This window comes from Lissotriton helveticus, chromosome 6 (genome assembly GCF_964261635.1).
Source record: "Lissotriton helveticus chromosome 6, aLisHel1.1, whole genome shotgun sequence".
In the NCBI taxonomy this organism is placed as follows: domain Eukaryota; kingdom Metazoa; phylum Chordata; class Amphibia; order Caudata; family Salamandridae; genus Lissotriton; species Lissotriton helveticus.
The window spans coordinates 1,718,445,726-1,718,469,231 of record NC_136067.1 but is presented as its reverse complement, the minus strand read 5'-3'; the positions used below and the strand labels follow the sequence as shown (position 1 = coordinate 1,718,469,231).

Genomic DNA, 23,506 nt, shown 5'->3' with positions numbered 1-23,506 from the left:
GGTGCGGTGGTGGCTGACAGGACCTACCTTCTGCGTTGAGTGCAACTGCATGCATGAATGTTGCAAGAAGACTCTCACTGGTGTTAAGTGTAATTCATGTTTATTTGTGACGACTGGTGACGACAATGCCTATTTTCATTTTTCGATATTCACTACCAACATGTTAATCTACTCTACTTTTGTGACATGTTTACCATGTATCCGAAATGTTATTATGACTGTTTCAGGCATCTTATATGTGCCGGAGGTGTCATTTTCTCACGCCAAATTATTAACTTAAATAAAGTTAAAAGAGGTGTATGAGGAAGTATTTCTACACATGTACCTATGTTTATTTCCCGCTGTACCTGGTTGGTGCACGTGGAGTTGTTGCTATTTGTTTTGCAGATGTGCATATGTGTATGCATATGTGTATGTGATCCTCCACGTTGTGTGTTTGAATTCACTAAACAAATCGACATATTTCGGTTTTTCTCTTTGTACTTGTTGTTTGAAGAAAGAGTGAGCATAGCAATCACCTTTCAGCCTTTAATAAAACGAAACTAGCTCTCTGATTAGTCAGCAAAATCGGGTGTGCTCTCTACAATTAGAAGTATTAAAATGGTTCCGACTCTTTAATAATGAATTCCCGCTTTTTAGAAAGAGTGTGGTGAGGAATTTCAGTAAATGTTCCATACCTAAAGGTGTAAGAAGTAAGGAACTCAGATGAAATCCTCCAGTGTGGGAGAAAATGTGGCAGCATATGACAACTGAATTATAGTAGAAAAAACTTATTTCCAGCATGAAAAGATTTAACATGCAGCTTCTTTATTTTCTGCCATCACATGAAGGCTACCAATGGCTTTTTTTCGGTGGCACCAAATAAAAGAATATTCATTGTGGCAAGGCGCCAGGACCATTACTAAAGCACAAACACACCTATGCTTCCATAGAAAATATAACAGAGAGTGTTGTTCTAACTCTTATGTCAGCAAACAATTATCATAAATCGCATAGTCACCCATTAAAAGTAGAACAGTTTCAAAACGGCTATCAATTAAGCATGTGATACAACAGTATACACATTAACTATACACTGGAACTCTGACACCACTTATATTTCTGGTCACATCGGAAAGGACTGCTTCTTAAAATTTCACAAGTATATGCTTAGAGGCCAATACACTCGGCCTATAGTGTACTCACAAAATGCACCATAACGATACATATGCATTGACAAATTAAGCTTTGTAAATAGGATGTACACTTATTGAAGATGGCAGATAGTAAACAGTACAGTGGCAAAGGCCTCAAATCACAAGAACAAAATATCCAAAAACAGGAAGGTGGTTGTTGCTTGTTTTGTACCTTTGTGAAGTTTACAAACGTCCACAAAAAAATGTGAAGGTTTAATTTCGTCTCTTGTCTTTTCATGTGTGCCATGGTTTAAATCTCAGAGTCCTCCCGTACTCATCTAAAATGACAATACTGACCTCAAAACAAAGCACCTTTTGACATTAAAATGCGAAGCCCATCAACACTTTGAGTTAAAGGACAAATGTGAAATATTGATGATTTCAGAGAACGTTAACGTTTCCCTTTGAAGCCCTGCTTGTGCATTAATTGACCCACTAAAATATGCATGGCATAATGATGGAAAGGCAACTAAATTCTACGACGCCATAAGCAAAGCAAGGGATACCAAAATGTTTTGAACCCTGTAGCAAGCCTTACGGAGTACTGTGGAGGGTTCAGCTAATATGGAACCCTGAAGTAATTGCACCACATCATTTCTTATGGCATGACATGGCATTGCACAAACAAAACCATGTAACTTTCTGGACAATGGCGTTCACAGTATGTTCATTGAAACATCTGTTCGTAGCCCTGGTTTATTTATTTAAATCTTATGCAGTCCAACTCCTCCGTGACAGGCATTGCGCTTGTTTTAATATCCAAGTCGGCACTTGTCCTGCTACCACTGTATGTCGACCTCCATCTCAACAGCATTATCTTCTTAAAATACTTCATGGTGTTATTTTTAACTGTTACAAAGCACATGGTGTTAATCATACTGTTGCTCATGGCTATGCACTCAACTATGTAAAACGCAGTGAGGTAGTGCTTCTCTTTCACAAATATGGTAGGGAAGAAATCGCGGACAATAGTGAACCCATAAAATGGCGCCCAGCAAAGCACGTAGGCGGTCAGGATGCACATCAGAACCATCACTGTCTTCCTCCGGCAGCGAAGTCGTTTCCTAATTTGTTCAGTCTGGAAACCAGGCACAGCCTTAAACCAGAGTTCTCTGGAGATTCTGGCATAGCACAAAGTCATCATGAACACTGGTCCGACAAACTCAATTCCAAAAATGAAGAGAAAATAGGATTTATAATAGATCTGCTGGTCGACCGGCCATATCTGTCCACAAAATATTTTCTCTTGGCTTTTGACAATGAACAGGACAGTTTCTGTAGCAAAATAGGCCGAAGGTATAGCAACCAGTATAGAAACGACCCAAACTAGTACAATGAGGAACGTGGCGGTCTGATAATTCATCCGAGGCTTCAGCGGGTGAACAATCGCCAAGTACCTAAGGGCAAATGAAAAAAAAAAAATTATTGTGATGCATACAAGTCAAAACCTTGACACACAGTTCACTACATTAAGAGAGAAAAACATGTTTGATGTCATACATATGTTCTATTTTGTATTTGAGAGTAATTTAGAGCTTGGTGGAGTGAGTGAGTTACCAATTTATGGCGATTCACCTGTCATGCCAAACTCGCAGTCCCCCTCCCAACTCCCTTTATGCAGAAATTGGTCAAATGCATGGTTTCCACTGACGGAGCCTCAGCTGGGTCTCTGCCAGTCACAACTCTTGGCCTACTGGTCCATCCACAACAGACCATAGTGAAGGCCACCCCATCCTATTCAGAGAAGGAGGAACTGTACTTCCCTGCCTCGAACTGGAATTACATGCACAGTATCAACAGGCAGTGAACATTCCAGTCAAACTTCCTGCCTCTGAAGGTAATTTAAAAAAATGTTTGCTGGCACCCACTTAGTAAACTCTTCACCCTTTCGAGCAACCACCCTGCTGGATATTGTTTTCAAGCAGGTGAGGTCCCCACCACAGACACGGTGCGAAGCCATCCACCAGAGTACGAAAGGTAATTACCTCTGCTGATCTAGCAGAGACCAGTCGGCCATCGACCAGACTTAAAATTTGCCTCTTTGACTTTAACAGACTGTTAAGAAAACTTACATGAATTACAACAATATTCATAAAACTTGTCTTGCAATAAGCCGCTTTAAAATATGAATGCCTTCCACAGCATGCTCTAATTGTCCCAAACTTAAAAACTTCTAGGCATATTTACAAAGAAGTGGCACAATGTGGAGTGGCAAGCAAAGTTGCTGTGTTGCATTATGTCACTGGGAAAGAGCAGAACTGCTCCATATATTCAAAGAAATGGCACAGTTCTGACCTCTGGTGCACTTTGCGCTGCCTAGCTCCAACAAAGGCAGCTTTCTGCCATTGTGCAAGGGTGTCTGTCAAATGCAGAGAGGAAATAACAAGGAGAAATAAAGATATTTCTCCATGTTACGTCAGCGCCAGGCATGCACACCATTTTGGCACAAACCACACCAGGGAACGTGTACTTGATGCAAAGTAATGGTCTGCGTTGCAATACTTTTTTTTTCAAAGCCACAAACTGGCATTAGAATGGAGCAGCATACGTATTGTATTTCTTGATTTAAATCATATGTAAAGGACGATATCACTCTTAGTCCTCTTTTTTAGAAAACTAAAACCAGCAAACAGTACATTATGTGTGAAATCCGGATACCCATCAAATCAAGTATTCAATGATTATATTCAGATCCCATGGTGCCAGTGCAGGGATTTGCACAATTTTGAAGAAAAAACGTTAACACTAGGTAAACATATAAAAAGGTTAGTGAACAAACATGTTTCAGTTACTTTTAAGAAAGTAGCACACATAAAAACTCTTTTGAGCCAGAGTGACAAAATAAAACGTAGAAAACATAAAAATGAGAATGCAAACTGCGCCCCAAAACGAACTTGTGCAGAAAGTGTAACTTTGAGTTCACTAAGGATAAGCATCCACATTTCGGTGATAAGTACAATAAAAAGAAGGCAATCACACCAAATAAGGTAAGAATAGCAACACTGTTTCTGCATTTATTGTATGAAATGTTCTTCTCATAAACTGTATATTGGTTCAACCCTTAGATCTTTGTCAAAAGCGAGGAATGGATAGCTGTGTTCGAATGAAAATTAGTATGTAATGTTCCAACGCAACTTATTTTTAAAAGAAGCAAAGGGAAGATGAAAATATTAAGATCAAATTTATGAGTCGGGAACTCCCTAACACACAGCGATAGGCCTGTCACCCAAGACACTCTTAGGAAAATACTAATATGGCATGGATAATGGTGATACAAATAAACTTTATGTTTTATCACCACCCCTTAGTTTTTCTGGTGATTCAAATCCAGCCAAGTGTCAAACATTAATGCGGTACAAACACGGTAAACTATCAATCTGTCGTGATACCACCACCCACCAGACGCTACTTGTGGAAAAAGTGTGGAGAAGAGAGTGAGCCCCTCACGGAAGAACCGCCAATCGGGTTATCTGACTCACAATTGCCAGTATACCCAATTATCATCATTGGTGACTCACTCTCATAACAGTGGGAAATGGGAACAGAAAAAAAACTAACAACATGTAACAGTGTTTTTTCGATATCAGCCCCACAATCTGCTGATAGTTCCTATCAAAACAAGTCAACGTATTGCCCTTGCTGTACTTTTGTGCACATATAACACAAACCACAAAACCAAGAAACCCCCAGTGAGAAAGAAACGTGAATCTCACACAGTTATAACAGAAGAGTTCACTGGCCACTCATAATTTATTCTGGGCTGTGAATCCGATTGGCGACTATGACCCACCTAAGAGTATATATGGTGTGAGTCATTTTTATGTTAGAAGGATTCACAGCCCAGAATAAATTATGCGTGGCCAGTGAACTCTTCTGTTTTAACTGTGTGAGATTCACGTTTCTTTCTCACTGGGGGTTTCTTGGTTTTGTGGTTTGTGTTATATGTGCACAAAAGTAAAGCAAGGGCAATACGTTGACTTGTTTTGATAGGAACTATCAGCAGATTGTGGGGCTGATATCGAAAAAACACTGTTACATGTTGTTAGTTTTTTTCTGTTCCCATTTCCCACTGTTATGAGAGTGAGTCACCAATGATGATAATTGGGTATACTGGCAATTGTGAGTCAGATAACCCGATTGGCGGTTCTTCCGTGAGGGGCTCACTCTCTTCTCCACACTTTTTCCACAAGTAGCGTCTGGTGGGTGGTGGTATCACGACAGATTGATAGTTTACCGTGTTTGTACCGCATTAATGTTTGACACTTGGCTGGATTTGAATCACCAGAAAAACTGAGGGGTGGTGATAAAACATAAAGTTTATTTGTATCACCATTATCCATGCCATATTAGTATTTTCCTAAGAGTGTCTTGGGTGACAGGCCTATCGCTGTGTGTTATGGTTTGAGTGGGGGGCGACCTGTGCCCTTTTTTTCCCCCTTAGACTCCTCTTATTTGATCGGGAACTCCCTAAACAAATCAGAATGGGTGGGAAAAGAAAGATACAAACAAGAGAAAAAAGTGTTCAGGATGATTGTTCTTAAAATAGAGGAGAACGATTTAAATATGGATATCGTAGTGCAAACATGAGGTTAATTAACAGTTTCTTATTATGAAACAATAGGGCAGACTAGTAAACATAAAAGACTGAAGTATATGGCTCATTAACAATAAACTTAAAGAAGAAAAACAAAGATTGACAACTGTTTGAATTCATTCCTTCAGTAAGAAAACAAATGAGCCATGATAACAGGAATGAGAATAGAAGACTACATGAATATAAAGTAAATATAGACAAAATCTGACACACAAATCACTTCTTATTGTTTTTTTTTCAGAAAGAGAGCAGGATTAAAAGAATGGGATTTTATGACAAAAATATTTTTGGGGAATTATTATAGTTTTACGTAAGAGATTTTGAAGGTGTTCTACCACATTACTGATTTTTTTTTATTGTGACTGTTAGAAGCGGCTGTCTCTAGTTGGCAGAGGTATACACTTCTGACAAATAGGGACACACCTTTTCTAGTCAGGGCAAGGGATCACACACTTAGATAACCCCTGCTCACCCCCTTGGTAGCTTGGCAAAGCAGACAGGCTTATCTCAGAGGCAGTGCGTTAAGCATTTATGACCACATACAGTAATAAAGTGAATACACCACAAATGGACATGACACAGTAGTATTATAAAAATAAGGATTTTTATATAAGGCTTAGCACAAGACCAAATAACGACAAAATATACCACAATCTTAATAAATACTCTTGGAAGGAAAAATCATAGTTCAAGTATGGTTTCTTCTTAGCACAAAGTCTTTAGTATCAAAAGCAACTCTTCTTCTTTAAAACACAGTTCTTGGCAACAATGTAACCCACACGGGAGTCACACGACGTCGAGGCAAAGTTAATCCAAAGGTTCGGCATCGACCGCGAGGAGCGCTACGTCGAGCCCGGAGTCGCACAGACCCCAACAACGCAGTACCTTGGAAAAGTGAAGCACTCGATGATCAGCGGCGTCGAGATGTCCGGCGTAGCGTTTTCGGCGTCGATAGGGCTCGGCGTCGATGCAATCAGCGGCGGCGTCGACACAGGGTCACTTGGAGCTGGAGCCGAACTCGCTACTCACTGGCGTCGCTACTGGCGTCGATCGGGCCCGGCCGCCGGCGTCGAAGGTGCGGGACACTGGGGCCGTTACTCACGATGTCGAGCTGGATTCGGCGGTGTCCGTCGGAGTCGAGATTGCTGGATTCTTCAGAGGTGCTGGATTTCAGGTTCCAGCAACAAGCACTTTTAGCAAATAGATGAAGTCCTTTAGCCCTGTGACTTCAACAGGAGGCTGGCACTCTTCCAGCCCTTGGAGATTTTCTTGAGCAAAGCTTGAGAGTACACACTCAGTTCCTCTCTCCTGGTTCCTTGGCAAAAATAAAGAAGCAACTGCAGGATTCCCCCAACAAACAGCACTCTGGCAGAAGGGGTAGGCAGTCCTTAGATCAGCAGGCTTCTTGTCCTTGGTTCAGGTTTCCTTGTCAGAAGTGATCTAAATTCTTGGTTCAGGGGTCCTTCTCTTATACCCCTTTTTGGCTTTGATCCCTTTGTCCATGCAGGGGAATTTCCCCCCATCTTGGGCTTGTTGTGGGTGTTGCCAGGCCGAAGCACCTGGCCTATTCACTGTGCAGGGCAGAGTCTTCAGCCGCCCAGCAGGAGCGGAGCCAGCATTGTCACTGGCAGGGGCAGGGCCATCAGTTGCCTGGCAGGAGGTGGGCCAGGAAAGTCCCAGGCAGGCACAGAGTCATCAGTCGCCTGGCAGGGGGGCGGAGCCAGCATTGTATCAGGCAGGGCAGGCTATCAAGAGCTACTCTTCCCCTACTCTCAATGCAAATGCCCCACTCATCCCACACTGACTCATTCAGACCTCTGGAGCCACCCAGCTCCTGTCACACGCACACCAGAACCAGCAGAGACCGGTAGACAGTTAGACAAGAAAATAGCTACTTTCTAAAAGTGCTATTTTCAAACACAGAGTCCAAAAACCATCCACACAAAAGGATGCGTTATTAAACCCTGAGTTCAGGGATACCAAACTTGACATTGCACCATGCTCCCCGAGCCCGCTAGGATTATAGCATTAATAGTCCTGGCAGCCCATTCTAACTTATGGAGAGCAGGTTACCTTACAATAGTGAAAAACGAATATGGCTGTAACTCACTATTAGGACATGCCAACCTTGTCAGGCTTGTCCTACCTTATGCTTACAATGCACCCTGTCCTTGGGCCTACCATAGGGGTGACTAACATGAAGTTAAGGGAAGGTTTAGGGACTGGCAAGTAGGTGTACTTGCGCAGTCCTCGTGACAGTCAGACTGCACGTGGTCTAGCAATGGCAGACCTGTAGACATACTTTTACTAGGCCGCTCTTGTGGGTGGCACAACATGTGCTGCAAGCCCACTAGCAGCATTTGTATTTACAAGCCCTGGCACTCCTGGTGCACTCTACTAGGGACTGACAGTAAACCAAATAAGCCAAACATGGAATCCAATCAATACATCAATTTCACATAGGGAGCACTTGCACTGTGGCACTGATCAGCAGTGGCACAGTGCCCAAAGCAATATACCAGCAAAAACATCGTAACAGAGGAGGCAAACAGAAAAAATGGAGGAGAGACTCATGCCAATGATGTCAGGTCTAACACGTGTCCCCTCCAGCTGAAATGTGGGGAGAACTACCCTTACCCTAGGGAGTCCTCATCACTAAGGCGGAAAAATCTGGACAGACCATCAGCATTGGCGTGATCTGTGCCAGGGCGGTGTTCCACCGTGAAGTCCATCCCCTGTAGGGAAATGGACCACCTCAACAGCTTTGGATTCTCACCCCTCATTTGCATCAACCATCTGAGGGGCCTGTGGTCTGTCTGAACCCGGAAGTGAATCCCAAACAGGTAGGGTCTTAGCTTCTTCAGCGCCCAGACCACAGCAAATGCTTCTCTCTCTATCGCACACCACCTCTGTTCCCTGGGAAGTAACCTCCTACTGATGAAGGCTACCGGTAAGTCTCGGCCCTCTTCATTCACCTGAGCTAGAACAGCCCCCACGCCATGCTCTGAAGCGTCCGTCTGGACAACAAATTCTTTAGAAAAGTTGGGTGCCTGGAGTATGGGTGCTGTGCACATTGCAGTTTTCAGGGTGTCAAAGGCCGTCTGACAGGCGTCAGTCCAGATCACAAGTCTTGGCTGCTTCCTGGAAGTCAGCGAAGTCAAGGGGTGCACAATGTTACCATAATCCTTGACGAACCTCCTGTAATAACCCGTGAGACCCAAAAAGGCTCTCACCTGAGTCTGGGTTTTGGGCGGTGCCCATGCCAGGATGGTATCAATCTTGGGTTGCAGGGGGGCCACCTTGCCGCTCCCTACTTGGTGCCCCAAGTACACCACTGAACCCTGCCCAATCTGGCCCTTACTGGCTTTGATTGTGAGGCCTTCTCTGCGCAGGGCCAACAACACTTCCTGGAGGTGGCGCAAGTGTTCCTCCCAGCTGGCGCTGAACACTGCGATGTCGTCCAGGTAGGCGGCACTGAAATCCTCCAGTCCAGCCAAGACCTGGTTGACCAACCTCTGGAAGGTGGCAGGGGCATTCTTCATCCCAAAGGGCATAACCCGGAACTGGTAGTGCCCATCTGGTGTGGAGAATGCTGACCTCTCTTTTGCCCCATCAGTCAAGGCGATCTGCCAGTACCCAGACGTTAGGTCAAACGTACTAAGGTACCGGGCAGCCCCTAACCGTTCTATGAGCTCATCAGCTCTGGGGATGGGGTGCGCGTCAGTCTTGGTGACTGAATTGAGTCCTCGGTAATCCACACAGAACCGAAGATCCGGTGAAGCACCAGGCGCTGCAGTCTTTGGGACCAAGACCACTGGGCTGGCCCAAGAACTGCTAGAGGACTCAACCACCCCTAAGGCAAACATTTTGGAGACCTCCTCCTTGATGTATGCTCTGACCTTGTCAGTCACTCTGTAAGCCTTGTGCTTCACAGGAGTGCTGTCCCCGGTGTCCACATCATGGACACACCACTGAGTGACACCGGGAATCAAGGAAAACAGATCAGGGAATCGTCCCAACAGTTGGCGACAATCCTGCTGCTGTTCAGGGGTCAGTGTGTCAGAGAGGACAACACCATCCACTGACCCATGTTGCTCTTTTGCAGACAGGAGGTCAGGAAGAGGCTCACTCTCCTCCTCCATTCCAGCATCTGTAGCTAGGAGCATGCCCACTTCGGACCTTTCTAAGTGGGGCTTTAAACGGTTGACATGCAGGACCCGCAAGGGGTTCCTGGGAGACTCCAAGTCCACCATGTAGGTGACATCGCTCTTTTTCTCCACAACCTTAAATGGTCCAGTCCATCTGTCCTTGAGCGCACAAGGTTCCACAGGGGACATGACCCAAACTTTCTGACCAGGCTGAAGCTCTACCAGCGTGGCCTTCTGGTCGTACCACCGCTTCATCTCTTCCTGGCTGGCCTCCAGATTTGCCTGGGCAATATCTCTGAAGCGCCTAGTCTGGTTCCTAAAGGCCAGCATGTAACTGTATACATCCTGGGGAGGTTTCCTGGGAGATTGCTCCCAGCCTTCTTTGACCAGACTCAAAGGTCCTCTTACCGGTTGTCCATACAAAAGCTCAAAGGGGCTGAACCCTAGAGACTTCTGTGGCACCTCACGGTAAGCAAACAACAGGCATGGCAAGAGGACGTCCCATTTACGCCTCATTGGTTCTTCAAGACCCATAATCATGCCTTTAAGGGTACGGTTGAATCTCTCAACCAACCCATTACCTTGAGGGTGGTAAGGAGTGGTGAACTTGTAGGTTACCCCACACTCCTTCCACAGAGACTTCATATAGTTGGAAATGAAGTTGGTGCCCCGGTCTGACACCACCTCTCTGGGGAACCCCATTCGGGAAAAAACACCCATCAGTGCCCGTCCCACCACGGGGGCCGTCACTGTTCGGAGAGGGATGGCTTCCGGGTACCGTGTGGCATGGTCCACCAAGACCAGGATGAACCTGTTGCCCACGGCTGTCTTGGGGTCCAGGGGCCCAACAATGTCAATCCCCACCCGTTCAAAGGGGGTACTGACTACGGGAAAAGGTTGGAGGGGAGCCTTCTGCTTCCGCCCGCTTTTCCCACTTGCCTGGCAAGTTTGACAGGTCTTGCAATGGATATCTGTATCCCTTCTCATCTGAGGCCAATAAAAATGGGTGACAAGCCTGTCATAGGTCTTGTCCTGCCCCAGATGTCCAGCTAAAGGAACGTCATGAGCCAAACCCAGTAGGAAGGCTCTGAAGCGCTGGGGTACCACCAGCACACAGGCTGACCCAGGCTCAGCAGCCTTAGGCTCGCTATACAGGAGGTCGTTCTCCCAGTAAACAAAATGTGACCCTGACTGATCAACTGAGGTTTGGGCTGAGGCCTGCTGCCTCATACCCACAAGAGAAGGGCATACTTTCTGTTCTGCACAGAATTCCTCCCTGGAGGGACCACCATCCTGCTGCCAATGGGTCAGCTCGGGCAGGTCTCCCAGTTCAGCAACTTGTTCACCTGTGGGTTCCAGGTCATGCCCCTCAAGGCCTGCCTCCTCCTGGACCACGGGAACTACGGGGGACGGTTTCCCGCGCCCCCTGCCTCTTCTCTTCACAGCTGGGTCCTGGGCCATACTTTCAGGCTCCAGAACCCCATCAACACCCTTACTTGCTGTCATGGATCGAGTGGTTGCACACACCCACTCTGGCACACCCAACATTTTCAAATGTGTCTCCCTCTCCACCTTAGCCCACGGGGAGTCTTCCAAATCATTGCCCAGGAGACAATCAACAGGCATGGCGGGCCTTACAGCAACTTGAAGAGTACCTGAAACTCCCCCCCATTCAAAGGGAACCTGAGCTACCTCACAAGCTCTCTGGGAGTTGTCAGCAGATATCACAGGGTAGAATGCGTGGGGAACCACCTGCTCTCTGGACACCAAGTGACACTTGACAGCTGTCACACTCGCTCCGGTGTCTCTGAGAGCTTCCACTCTATGGCCATTAATTGTCACCCACTGCCTATATTTCTTAGTGTTACTAGGCAGAAGGGGTGGAGGGACCAATTCCATGTCTCCTAGAGAGACCAGGGACATCTCTGCGGGACCCTCCCCACCATGGGCAACCATCTCCTCCCCTCCCAGGGCTACACTCGCCAACTGACGGGGGGCGGCACGTGGTGATGCACTAGAGTTCTTCGAGGGACATAAAACCGGTGTCCCACCTGCTTACAAGCGAAGCAGGTCATTGGGCCCCTACGAACAGGTTTACCTGTCGGGCCTCTGATTTCTTATCTGGGGGAGGCTGGGAACCCTTCCCTTGGTTCCCTTGGGGATTACTTTGGGGCCCTTTCTGGAACTCCTTCTGTTTACCCTTGTCCCCCCCACTCTGCTGCTGGGGACCCTGCCCACCTTTGGCTGAGTCTCCCACTGGACCCTTGTGGACCCTGGTACTGACCCAGGGGTCCGCCTCCTCAGCAAGTTTTCTAGGGTTAGATATCTTGCTATCAATAAGTTGCTGGCGCAGCTCTGGAAAACAGTTATTAGACAAGTGCTCCCAAGCAAACAAATCATAAAGAGCATCATAACTTTCCACTTTGCTGCCCTTTACCCAACCATCCATGGCTCCGCAAAAAAATGACACATATTCAACCCACGTAGTACCAGGCAACTTCTTACATTCTCTAAAGGCCTGTCTGTACTTTTCTGGGGTTAGGCCATACCTTAACATTAAAGCATCTTTCATATGAGTATAAGACATCCTATCCTCAACAGGCATGTCTAACAGGGTATCTCTTCCCTCATTCACAAAGCGACCCCACAACCCCGCTCCCCAATCCTTCTCAGGGACCCGGTGGGCCAACAATGCTAACTCATATGCTTTAAACCATTGACCAATATCCTCATTCTTCTGAAAATCTTTGATCACATCTTTGGGAAAATAAAACCTACTTTCTGCAGGCACAGATGGGATGCTTCCACCAGAGGGATTCAATTCTAACTCTTTAGCTTTGAGCTCCAACTCCCTCAACCTGGTATCACGCTCCAAAGCTAACTTCTCTCTTTCAAACTCTAACCTTTTGATCTCCATATCAGCTTCTCTCCTGCCTCTTGCATTCTCTAGCCCCAACTGCCCATTTATCTTAAGTTTTGCCATTTCCATGTTGTATGCTCGCTCCTTCGCCCTTTCTTCTCTTTCTTCAGGAGAAAGACCTTTGGAGGAAACACTGCTGCCAGGAGGGGATGTGGGCCCATTCACTGGCACCTCCTCCTCCCCTTCCCCTGTCGGTACCACCACCGGATCAGAGGAATCTCTGGCCTCTAACCAGGCCTGCAATGCTTTGAGATATTCTGGTTTGTTTTTGCAGCCTGTGGTAGGAACTTTAAATTGCTTGCAAAAGGATTTCAGATCCTGTAACTTGTAATCCTTTATCTTACTCCTATCAAACTCCTCCACAACAACAGGGGTAGTGACTCCGGCATCACTCATGGTCAAAACTGGCAGTTTCAAAAATCAAGCTCCAGGAAAGCAGAGAACAAAAAAAAATAGAATATCCAACCAAGTAGATTGTGAATGCGCTATGGTCTGCTTTCACTATGTAGCGCACACTAATCACTGCACATGGGTCATAAATGCAAAGTTCAAATCCTCTCCGCTGACCCACCAATGTTAGAAGCGGCTGTCTCTAGTTGGCAGAGGTATACACTTCTGACAAATAGGGACACACCTTTTCTAGTCAGGGCAAGGGGATCACACACTTAGATAACCCCTGCTCACCCCCTTGGTAGCTTGGCAAAGCAGACAGGCTTATCTCAGAGGCAGTGCGTTAAGCATTTATGACCACATACAGTAATAAAGTGAATACACCACAAATGGACACGACACAGTAGTATTATAAAAATAAGGATTTTTATATAAGGCTTAGCACAAGACCAAATAACAACACTAAGCATGAGCGTAAAATCCGTTCCGCTCACGGATTTTGCGGATTTTCGGTAATTTCGCAATCCGCGAACTCTCGCGAACTTACCTAAAATTCGTAAATCCGTGCGAAGCGGATTTTTTTGCTTGGTCGCACTTGCCAACTAGAATACTATACAATTTCGCGGGAGTAAACACTCGCGAAAACGTAGATGCGGCGGGCAGCGACAATCTCGCAATTGCGAGATTGCAAAATTTGCAATTTCGCATAAGAAATCCACCAGCAGGCAGCATAAACCTTGAAAATTATGATTTCTATTAGAATAACTCCTCAGGTTGACATTTGCCTGCACTTTTTTTTGCAAGGAGTCCATTTTGGGGGGTGGGGTGGGAGGAAGGAAGTGCCCCACAGTCTCCATCTTCCTGTTCCTGTCCAGCAGGCTCCTCTGAGTGCTTTCTTCATGTGCTGGTCACTTTGATTTGGATCTTGACCTGGAAGCACTCATCAGGTGCAAAAGTTCAAACTCATCATTAGTAACCATTCCCTGTAGTGCTTCCTGAGGGGCCCCTCCAGAGTTCAGTTGCCTACTTGCAACTATTCTATGACCCTGCTCTGACCCTCACAGCAGGCTCAGAGAATAGCTACAAGTATACAACAAAGGTCCTGTTAAAAAAATTGCACTGCAACAGAAAGCAATTACAGATAAGGAAGCAGGTGCCAGGGATCTTGACCTGGAAGGATTACTTTTTGTGGATGCTGCTGGATATTTGGATTTTTGCAAAACTGAAAGCACTCAGCAGGTGCAAAAGTTCAATCTTATCATTAGTAACCATTCCCTGTAGTGCTTCCGGAGGGGCCCCTCCAGAGTTCAGGTACCTACTTGCAACTATTCTATGACCCTGCTCTGACCCTCACAGCAGGCTCAGAGAAAGCAATTACAGATAAGGAAGCAGGTTCCAGCCAGGAAGTTCAAATTCAGTAACACATTAATCAGCCCCTAATTCATTTATGTCAGTTGAGGCAGGGCAGGTGTGCTTTTCCACCCATAATCTACAGTGATGAACTAGAGGGTGGCATGGGTGAGCCAGAGGGTGGCATGGGTGAGCCAGAGGGTGGCAGTGGTGAAACAGAGGGTGGCAGTGGTGAAACAGAAGGTGCTGTGATGAACCAGATGTAGAAACAACATGTTCGCGACCGTTGCTACCCGAAAAGTAAGTTCGCATTTGCGAACTGGTACAAAATCCTCGCGAACTGGCAGAAATCCTTGCGAACACAAAAAAAATAAAAAATCCGTAAATTCGCGAGAGTTCGCGGATTTTGCGGATTGCGAATCCGTAAATACGCAATTTCGCGGATTGCCAATTCGCAAAATCCGCCCATGCTTACAAATATACCACAATCTTAATAAATACTCTTGGAAGGAAAAATCATAGTTCAAGTATGGTTTCTTCTTAGCACAAAGTCTTTAGTATCAAAAGCAACTCTTCTTCTTTAAAACACAGTTCTTGGCAACAATGTAACCCACACGGGAGTCACACGACGTCGAGGCAAAGTTAATCCAAAGGTTCGGCGTCGACCGCGAGGAGCGCTACGTCGAGCCCGGAGTCGCACAGACCCCAACAACACAGGACCTTGGAAAAGTGAAGCACTCGATGAACAGCGGCGTCGAGATGTCCGGCGTCGCGTCTTCGGCGTCGATCGGGCCTCGGAGTCGGGGCGATCTGCAGCGGCGTCGACTGAAGTCAGGCAGGAGCAGCGCTCACGAGGTGAAGCGGGATACGGCGTCGTCGTCGATGTCGATGTTGCAAGAGTGAGCGCGCTCACGGCGTCGATAGGGCTCGGCGTCGATGCGATCAGCGGCGGCGTCGACACAGGGTCACTTGGAGCTGGAGCCGAACTCGCTACTCACTGGCGTCGCTACTGGCGTCGATCGGGCCCGGCGGCCGGCGTCGAAGGTGCGGGACACTGGGGCCGTTACTCACGATGTCGAGCTGGATTCGGCGGCGTCCGTCGGCGTCGAGATTGCTGGATTCTTCAGAGGTGCTGGATTTCAGGTTCCAGCAACAAGCACTTTTAGCAAATAGATGAAGTCCTGTAGCCCTGTGACTTCAACAGGAGGCTGGCACTCTTCCAGCCCTTGGAGATTTTCTTGAGCAAAGCTTGAGAGTACACACTCAGTTCCTCTCTCCTGGTTCCTTGGCAAAAATAAAGAAGCAACTGCAGGATTCCCCCAACAAACAGCACTCTGGCAGAAGGGGTAGGCAGTCCTTAGATCAGCAGGCTTCTTGTCCTTGGTTCAGGTTTCCTTGTCAGAAGTGATCTAAATTCTTGGTTCAGGGGTCCTTCTCTTATACCCCTTTTTGGCTTTGATCCCTTTGTCCATGCAGGGGAATTTCCCCCCATATTGGGTTTGTTGTGGGTGTTGCCAGGCCGAAGCACCTGGCCTATTCACTGTGCAGGGCAGAGTCTTCAGCCGCCCAGCAGGAGCGGAGCCAGCATTGTCACTGGCAGGGGCAGGGCCATCAGTTGCCCGGCAGGAGGTGGGCCAGGAAAGTCCCAGGCAGGCACAGAGTCATCAGTCGCCTGGCAGGGGGGCGGAGCCAGCATTGTATCAGGCAGGGCAGGCTATCAGGAGCTACTCTTCCCCTACTCTCAATGCAAATGCCCCACTCATCCCACACTGACTCATTCAGACCTCTGGAGCCACCCAGCTCCTGTCACACGCACACCAGAACCAGCAGAGACCGGTAGACAGTTAGACAAGAAAATAGCTACTTTCTAAAAGTGCTATTTTCAAACACAGAGTCCAAAAACCATCCACACAAAAGGATGCGTTATTAAACCCTGAGTTCAGGGATACCAAACTTGACATTGCACCATGCTCCCCGAGCCCGCTAGGATTATAGCATTAATAATCCTGGCAGCCCATTCTAACTTATGGAGAGCAGGTTACCTTACAATAGTGAAAAACGAATATGGCTGTAATTCACTATTAGGACATGCCAACCTTGTCAGGCTTGTCCTACCTTATGCTTACAATGCACCCTGCCCTTGGGCCTACCATAGGGGTGACTAACATGAAGTTAAGGGAAGGTTTAGGGACTGGCAAGTCGGTGTACTTGCGCAGTCCTCATGACAGTCAGACTGCACGTGGTCTAGCAATGGCAGACCTGTAGACATACTTTTACTAGGCCGCTCTTGTGGGTGGCACAACATGTGCTTCAAGCCCACTAGCAGCATTTGTATTTACAAGCCCTGGCACTCCTGGTGCACTCTACTAGGGACTGACAGTAAACCAAATAAGCCAAACATGGAATCCAATCAATACATCAATTTCACATAGGGAGCACTTGCACTGTGGCACTGATCAGCAGAGGCACAGTGCCCAAAGCAATATACCAGCAAAAACATCGTAACAGAGGAGGCAAACAGAAAAAATGGAGGAGAGACTCATGCTAATGATGTCAGGTCTAACACGTGTCCCCTCCAGCTGAAATGTGGGGAGAACTACCCTTACCCTAGGGAGTCCTCATCACTAAGGCGGAAAAATCTGGACAGACGATCAACATTGGCGTGATCTGTGCCAGGGCGGTGTTCCACCGTGAAGTCCATCCCCTGTAGGGAAATGGACCACCTCAACAGCTTTGGATTCTCACCCCTCATTTGCATCAACCATCTGAGGGGCCTGTGGTCTGTCTGAACCCGGAAGTGAGTCCCAAACAGGTAGGGTCTTAGCTTCTTCAGCGCCCAGACCACAGCAAATGCTTCTCTCTCTATCGCACTCCACCTCTGTTCCCTGGGAAGTAACCTCCTACTGATGAAGGCTACAGGTAAGTCTCGGCCCTCTTCATTCACCTGAGCTAGAACAGCCCCCACGCCATGCTCTGAAGCGTCCGTCTGGACCACAAATTCTTTAGAAAAGTCGGGTGCCTGGAGTATGGGTGCTGTGCACATTGCAGTTTTCAGGGTGTCAAAGGCCGTCTGACAGGCGTCAGTCCAGATCACAAGTCTTGGCTGCTTCCTGGAAGTCAGCGAAGTCAAGGGGTGCACAATGTTACCATAATCCTTGACGAACCTCCTGTAATAACCCGTGAGACCCAAGAAGGCTCTCACCTGAGTCTGGGTTTTGGGCGGTGCCCATGCCAGGATGGTATCAATCTTGTGTTGCAGGGGGGCCACCTTGCCGCTCCCTACTTGGTGCCCCAAGTACACCACTGAACCCTGCCCAATCTGGCACTTACTGGCTTTGATTGTGAGGCCTGCTCTGCGCAGGGCCAACAACACTTCCTGGAGGTGGCGCAAGTGTTCCTCCCAGCTGGCGCTGAACACTGCGATGTCGTCCAGGTAGGCGGCACTGAAATCCTCCAGTCCAGCCAAGACCTGGTTGACCAACCTCTGGAAGGTGGCAGGGGCATTCTTCATCCCAAAGGGCATAACCCGGAACTGGTAGTGCCCATCTGGTGTGGAGAAGGCTGACCTCTCTTTTGCCCCATCAGTCAAGGCGATCTGCCAGTACCCAGACATTAGGTCAAACGTACTAAGGTACCGGGCAGCCCCTAACCGATCTATGAGCTCATCAGCTCTGGGGATGGGGTGTGCGTCAGTCTTGGTGACTGAATTGAGTCCTCGGTAATCCACACAGAACCGAAGTTCCGGTGAAGCACCAGGCGCTGCAGCCTTTGGGACCAAGACCACTGGGCTGGCCCAAGGACTGCTAGAGGACTCAACCACCCCAAAGGCAAACATTTTGGAGACCTCCTCCTTGATGTATGCTCTGACCTTGTCAGTCACTCTGTAAGCCTTGTGCTTCACAGGAGTGCTGTCCCCGGTGTCCACATCATGGACACACCACTGAGTGACACCGGGAATCAAGGAAAACAGATCAGGGAATCGTCCCAACAGTTGGCGACAATCCTGCTGCTGTTCAGGGGTCAGTGTGTCAGAGAGGACAACACCATCCACTGACCCATCTTGCTCTTTTGCAGACAGGAGGTCAGGAAGAGGCTCACTCTCCTCCTCCATTCCAGCATCTGTAGCTAGGAGCATGCCCACTTCGGACCTTTCTAAGTGGGGCTTTAAACGGTTGACATGCAGGACCCGCAAGGGGTTCCTGGGAGACTCCAAGTCCACCATGTAGGTGACATCGCTCTTTTTCTCCACAACCTTAAATGGTCCAGTCCATCTGTCCTTGAGCGCACAAGGTTCCACAGGGGACATGATACAAACTTTCTGACCAGGCTGAAGCTCTACCAGCGTGGCCTTCTGGTCGTACCACCGCTTCATCTCTTCCTGGCTGGCCTCCAGATTTGCCTGGGCAAGATCTCTGAAGCGCCTAGTCTGGTTCCTAAAGGCCAGCATGTAACTGTATACATCCTGGGGAGGTTTCCTGGGAGATTGCTCCCAGCCTTCTTTGACCAGACTCAAAGGTCCTCTTACCGGGTGTCCATACAAAAGCTCAAAGGGGCTGAACCCTAGAGACTTCTGTGGCACCTCACGGTAAGCAAACAACAGGCATGGCAAGAGGACGTCCCATTTACGCCTCATTGGTTCTTCAAGACCCATAATCATGCCTTTAAGGGTACGGTTGAATCTCTCAACCAACCCATTACCTTGAGGGTGGTAAGGAGTGGTGAACTTGTAGGTTACCCCACACTCCTTCCACAGAGACTTCATATAGTTGGAAATGAAGTTGGTGCCCCGGTCTGACACCACCTCTCTGGGGAACCCCATTCGGGAAAAAACACCCATCAGTGCCCGTCACACCACGGGGGCCGTCACTGTTCGGAGAGGGATGGCTTCCGGGTACCGTGTGGCATGGTCCACCAAGACCAGGATGAACCTGTTGCCCACGGCTGTCTTGGGGTCCAGGGGCCCAACAATGTCAATCCCCACCCGGTCAAAGGGGGTACTGACCACAGGAAAAGGTTGGAGGGGAGCCTTCTGCTTCCGCCCGCTTTTCCCACTTGCCTGGCAAGTTTGACAGGTCTTGCAATGGATATCTGTATCCCTTCTCATCTGAGGCCAATAAAAATGGGTGACAAGCCTGTCATAGGTCTTGTCCTGCCCCAGATGTCCAGCTAAAGGAACGTCATGAGCCAAACCCAGTAGGAAGGCTCTGAAGCGCTGGGGTACCACCAGCACACGGGCTGACCCAGGCTCAGCAGCCTTAGGCTCGCTATACAGGAGGTCGTTCTCCCAGTAAACAAAATGTGACCCTGACTGATCACCTGAGGTTTGGGCTGAGGCCTGCTGCCTCATACCCACAAGAGAAGGGCACACTTTCTGTTCTGCACAGAATTCCTCCCTGGAGGGACCACCATCCTGCTGCCAATGGGTCAGCTCGGGCAGGTCTCCCAGTTCAGCAACTTGTTCACCTGTGGGTTCCAGGGCATGCCCCTCAAGGCCTGCCTCCTCCTGGACCACGGGAACTACGGGGGACGGTTTCCCGCGCCCCCTGCCTCTTCTCTTCACAGCTGGGTCCTGGGCCATACTTTCAGGCTCCAGAACCCCATCAACACCCTTACTTGCTGTCATGGATCGAGTGGTTGCACACACCCACTCTGGCACACCCAACATTTTCAAATGTGTCTCCCTCTCCACCTTAGCCCACTGGGAGTCTTCCAAATCATTGCCCAGGAGACAATCAACAGGCATGGTGGGCCTTACAGCAACTTGAAGAGTACCTGAAACTCCCCCCCATTCAAAGGGAACCTGAGCTACCTCACAAGCTCTCTGGGAGTTGTCAGCAGCTATCACAGGGTAGAATGCGTGGGGAACCACCTGCTCTCTGGACACCAAGTGGCACTTGACAGCTGTCACACTCGCTCCGGTGTCTCTGAGAGCTTCCACTCTATGGCCATTAATGGTCACCCACTGCCTATATTTCTTAGTGTTACTAGGCAGAGGGGGTGGAGGGACCAATTCCATGTCTCCTAGAGAGACCAGGGACATCTCTGCGGGACCCTCCCCACCATGGGCAACCATCTCCTTCCCTCCCAGGGCTACACTCGCCTACTGGCGGGGGCGGCACGTGGTGGTGCACTAGAGTTCTTCAAGGGACACTGGGGATCATAAAACCGGTGTCCCACCTGCTTACAAGCGAAGCAGGTCATTGGGCCCCTACGAACAGGTTTACCTGTCGGGGCCTCTGATTTCTTATCTGGGGGAGGCTGGGAACCCTTCCCTTGGTTCCCTTGGGGATTACTTTGGGGCCCTTTCTGGAACTCCTTCTGTTTACCCTTGTCCCCCCCCACTCTGCTGCTGGGGACCCTGCCCACCTTTGGCTGAGTCTCCCACTGGACCCTTGTGGACCCTGGTACTGACCCAGGGGTCCGCCTCCTCAGCAAGTTTTCTAGGGTTAGATATCTTGCTATCAATAAGGTGCTGGCGCAGCTCTGGAAAACAGTTATTAGACAAGTGCTCCCAAGCAAACAAATCATAAAGAGCATCATAACTTTCCACTTTGCTGCCCTTTACCCAACCATCCATGGCTCTGCAAAAAAATGACACATATTCAACCCACGTAGTACCAGGCAACTTCTTACATTCTCTAAAGGCCTGTCTGTACTTTTCTGGGGTTAGGCCATACCTTAACATTAAAGCATCTTTCATATGAGTATAAGACATCCTATCCTCAACAGGCATGTCTAACAGGGTATCTCTTCCCTCATTCACAAAGCGACCCCACAACCCCGCTCCCCAATCCTTCTCAGGGACCCGGTGGGCCAACAATGCTAACTCATATGCTTTAAACCATTGACCAATATCCTCATTCTTCTGAAAATCTTTGATCACATCTTTGGGAAAATAAAACCTACTTTCTGCAGGCACAGATGGGATGCTTCCACCAGAGGGATTCAATTCTAACTCTTTAGCTTTGAGCTCCAACTCCCTCAACCTGGTATCACGCTCCAAAGCTAACTTCTCTCTTTCAAACTCTAACCTTTTGATCTCCATATCAGCTTCTCTCCTGCCTCTTGCATTCTCTAGCTCCAACTGCCCATTTATCTTAAGTTTTGCCATTTCCATGTTGTATGCTCGCTCCTTCGCCCTTTCTTCTCTTTCTTCAGGAGAAAGACCTTTGGAGGAAACACTGCTGCCAGGAGGGGATGTGGGCCCATTCACTGGCACCTCCTCCTCCCCTTCCCCTGTCGGTACCACCACCGGATCAGAGGAATCTCTGGCCTCTAACCAGGCCTGCAATGCTTTGAGATATTCTGGTTTGTTTTTGCAGCCTGTGGTAGGAACTTTAAATTGCTTGCAAAAGGATTTCAGATCCTGTAACTTGTAATCCTTTATCTTACTCCTATCAAACTCCTCCACAACAACAGGGGTAGTGACTCCGGCATCACTCATGGTCAAAACTGGCAGTTTCAAAAATCAAGCTCCAGGAAAGCGGAGAACAAAAAAAAATAGAATATCCAACCAAGTAGATTGTGAATGCGCTATGGTCTGCTTTCACTATGTAGCGCACACTAATCACTGCACATGGGTCATAAATGCAAAGTTCAAATCCTCACCGCTGACCCACCAATGTTAGAAGCGGCTGTCTCTAGTTGGCAGAGGTATACACTTCTGACAAATAGGGACACACGTTTTCTAGTCAGGGCAAGGGGATCACACACTTAGATAACCCCTGCTCACCCCCTTGGTAGCTTGGCAAAGCAGACAGGCTTATCTCAGAGGCAGTGCGTTAAGCATTTATGACCACATACAGTAATAAAGTGAATACACCACAAATGGACACGACACAGTAGTATTATAAAAATAAGGATTTTTATATAAGGCTTAGCACAAGACCAAATAACAACAAAAATATACCACAATCTTAATAAATACTCTTGGAAGGAAAAATCATAGTTCAAGTATGGTTTATTCTTAGCACAAAGTCTTTAGTATCAAAAGCAACTCTTCTTCTTTAAAACACAGTTCTTGGCAACAATGTAACCCACACGGGAGTCACACGACGTCGAGGCAAAGTTTATCCAAAGGTTCGGCGTCGACCGCGAGGAGCGCTACGTCGAGCCCGGAGTCGCACAGACCCCAACAACACAGTACCTTGGAAAAGTGAAGCACTCGATGATCAGCGGCGTCGAGATGTCCGGCGTCGCGTCTTCGGCGTCGATCGGGCCTCGGAGTCGGGGCGATCTGCAGCGGCGTCGACTGAAGTCAGGCAGGAGCAGCGCTCACGAGGTGAAGCGGGATACGGCGTCGTCGTCGATGTCGATGTTGCAAGAGTGAGCAGCGCTCACGGCGTCGATAGGGCTCGGCGTCGAGGCGATCAGCGGCGGCGTCGACACAGGGTCACTTGGAGCTGGAGCCGAACTCGCTACTCACTGGCGTCGCTACTGGCGTCGATTGGGCCCGGCGGCCGGCGTCGAAGGTGTGGGACACTGGGGCCGTTACTCACGATGTCAAGCTGGATTCGGCGGCGTCCGTCGGCGTCGAGATTGCTGGATTCTTCAGACGTGCTGGATTTCAGGTTCCAGCAACAAGCACTTTTAGCAAATAGATGAAGTCCTTTAGCCCTGTGACTTCAACAGGAGGCTGGCACTCTTCCAGCCCTTGGAGATTTTCTTGAGCAAAGCTTGAGAGTACACACTCAGTTCCTCTCTCCTGGTTCCTTGGCAAAAATAAAGAAGCAACTGCAGGATTCCCCCAACAAACAGCACTCTGGCAGAAGGGGTAGGCAGTCCTTAGATCAGCAGGCTTCTTGTCCTTGGTTCAGGTTTCCTTGTCAGAAGTGATCTAAATTCTTGGTTCAGGGGTCCTTCTCTTATACCCCTTTTTGGCTTTGATCCCTTTGTCCATGCAGGGGAATTTCCCCCCATCTTGGGTTTG

General features: G+C 48.2%; 1 protein-coding gene across 1 annotated transcript in view; it reads right to left on the bottom strand.

Moving 5' to 3' along the window:
• Positions 1-802: 802 nt before the first annotated feature.
• Positions 803-23,506, bottom strand: part of PROKR1 (prokineticin receptor 1) — a 275,054-nt gene continuing 252,350 nt past the window's right edge. Inside the window, exon 3 of the mRNA XM_078647092.1 lies at positions 803-2,572. Within this exon, the coding sequence (XP_078503218.1) occupies positions 1,876-2,572 (697 nt within the window). The 3' untranslated portion in view covers positions 803-1,875. The remainder of the gene's footprint in view (positions 2,573-23,506) is intronic.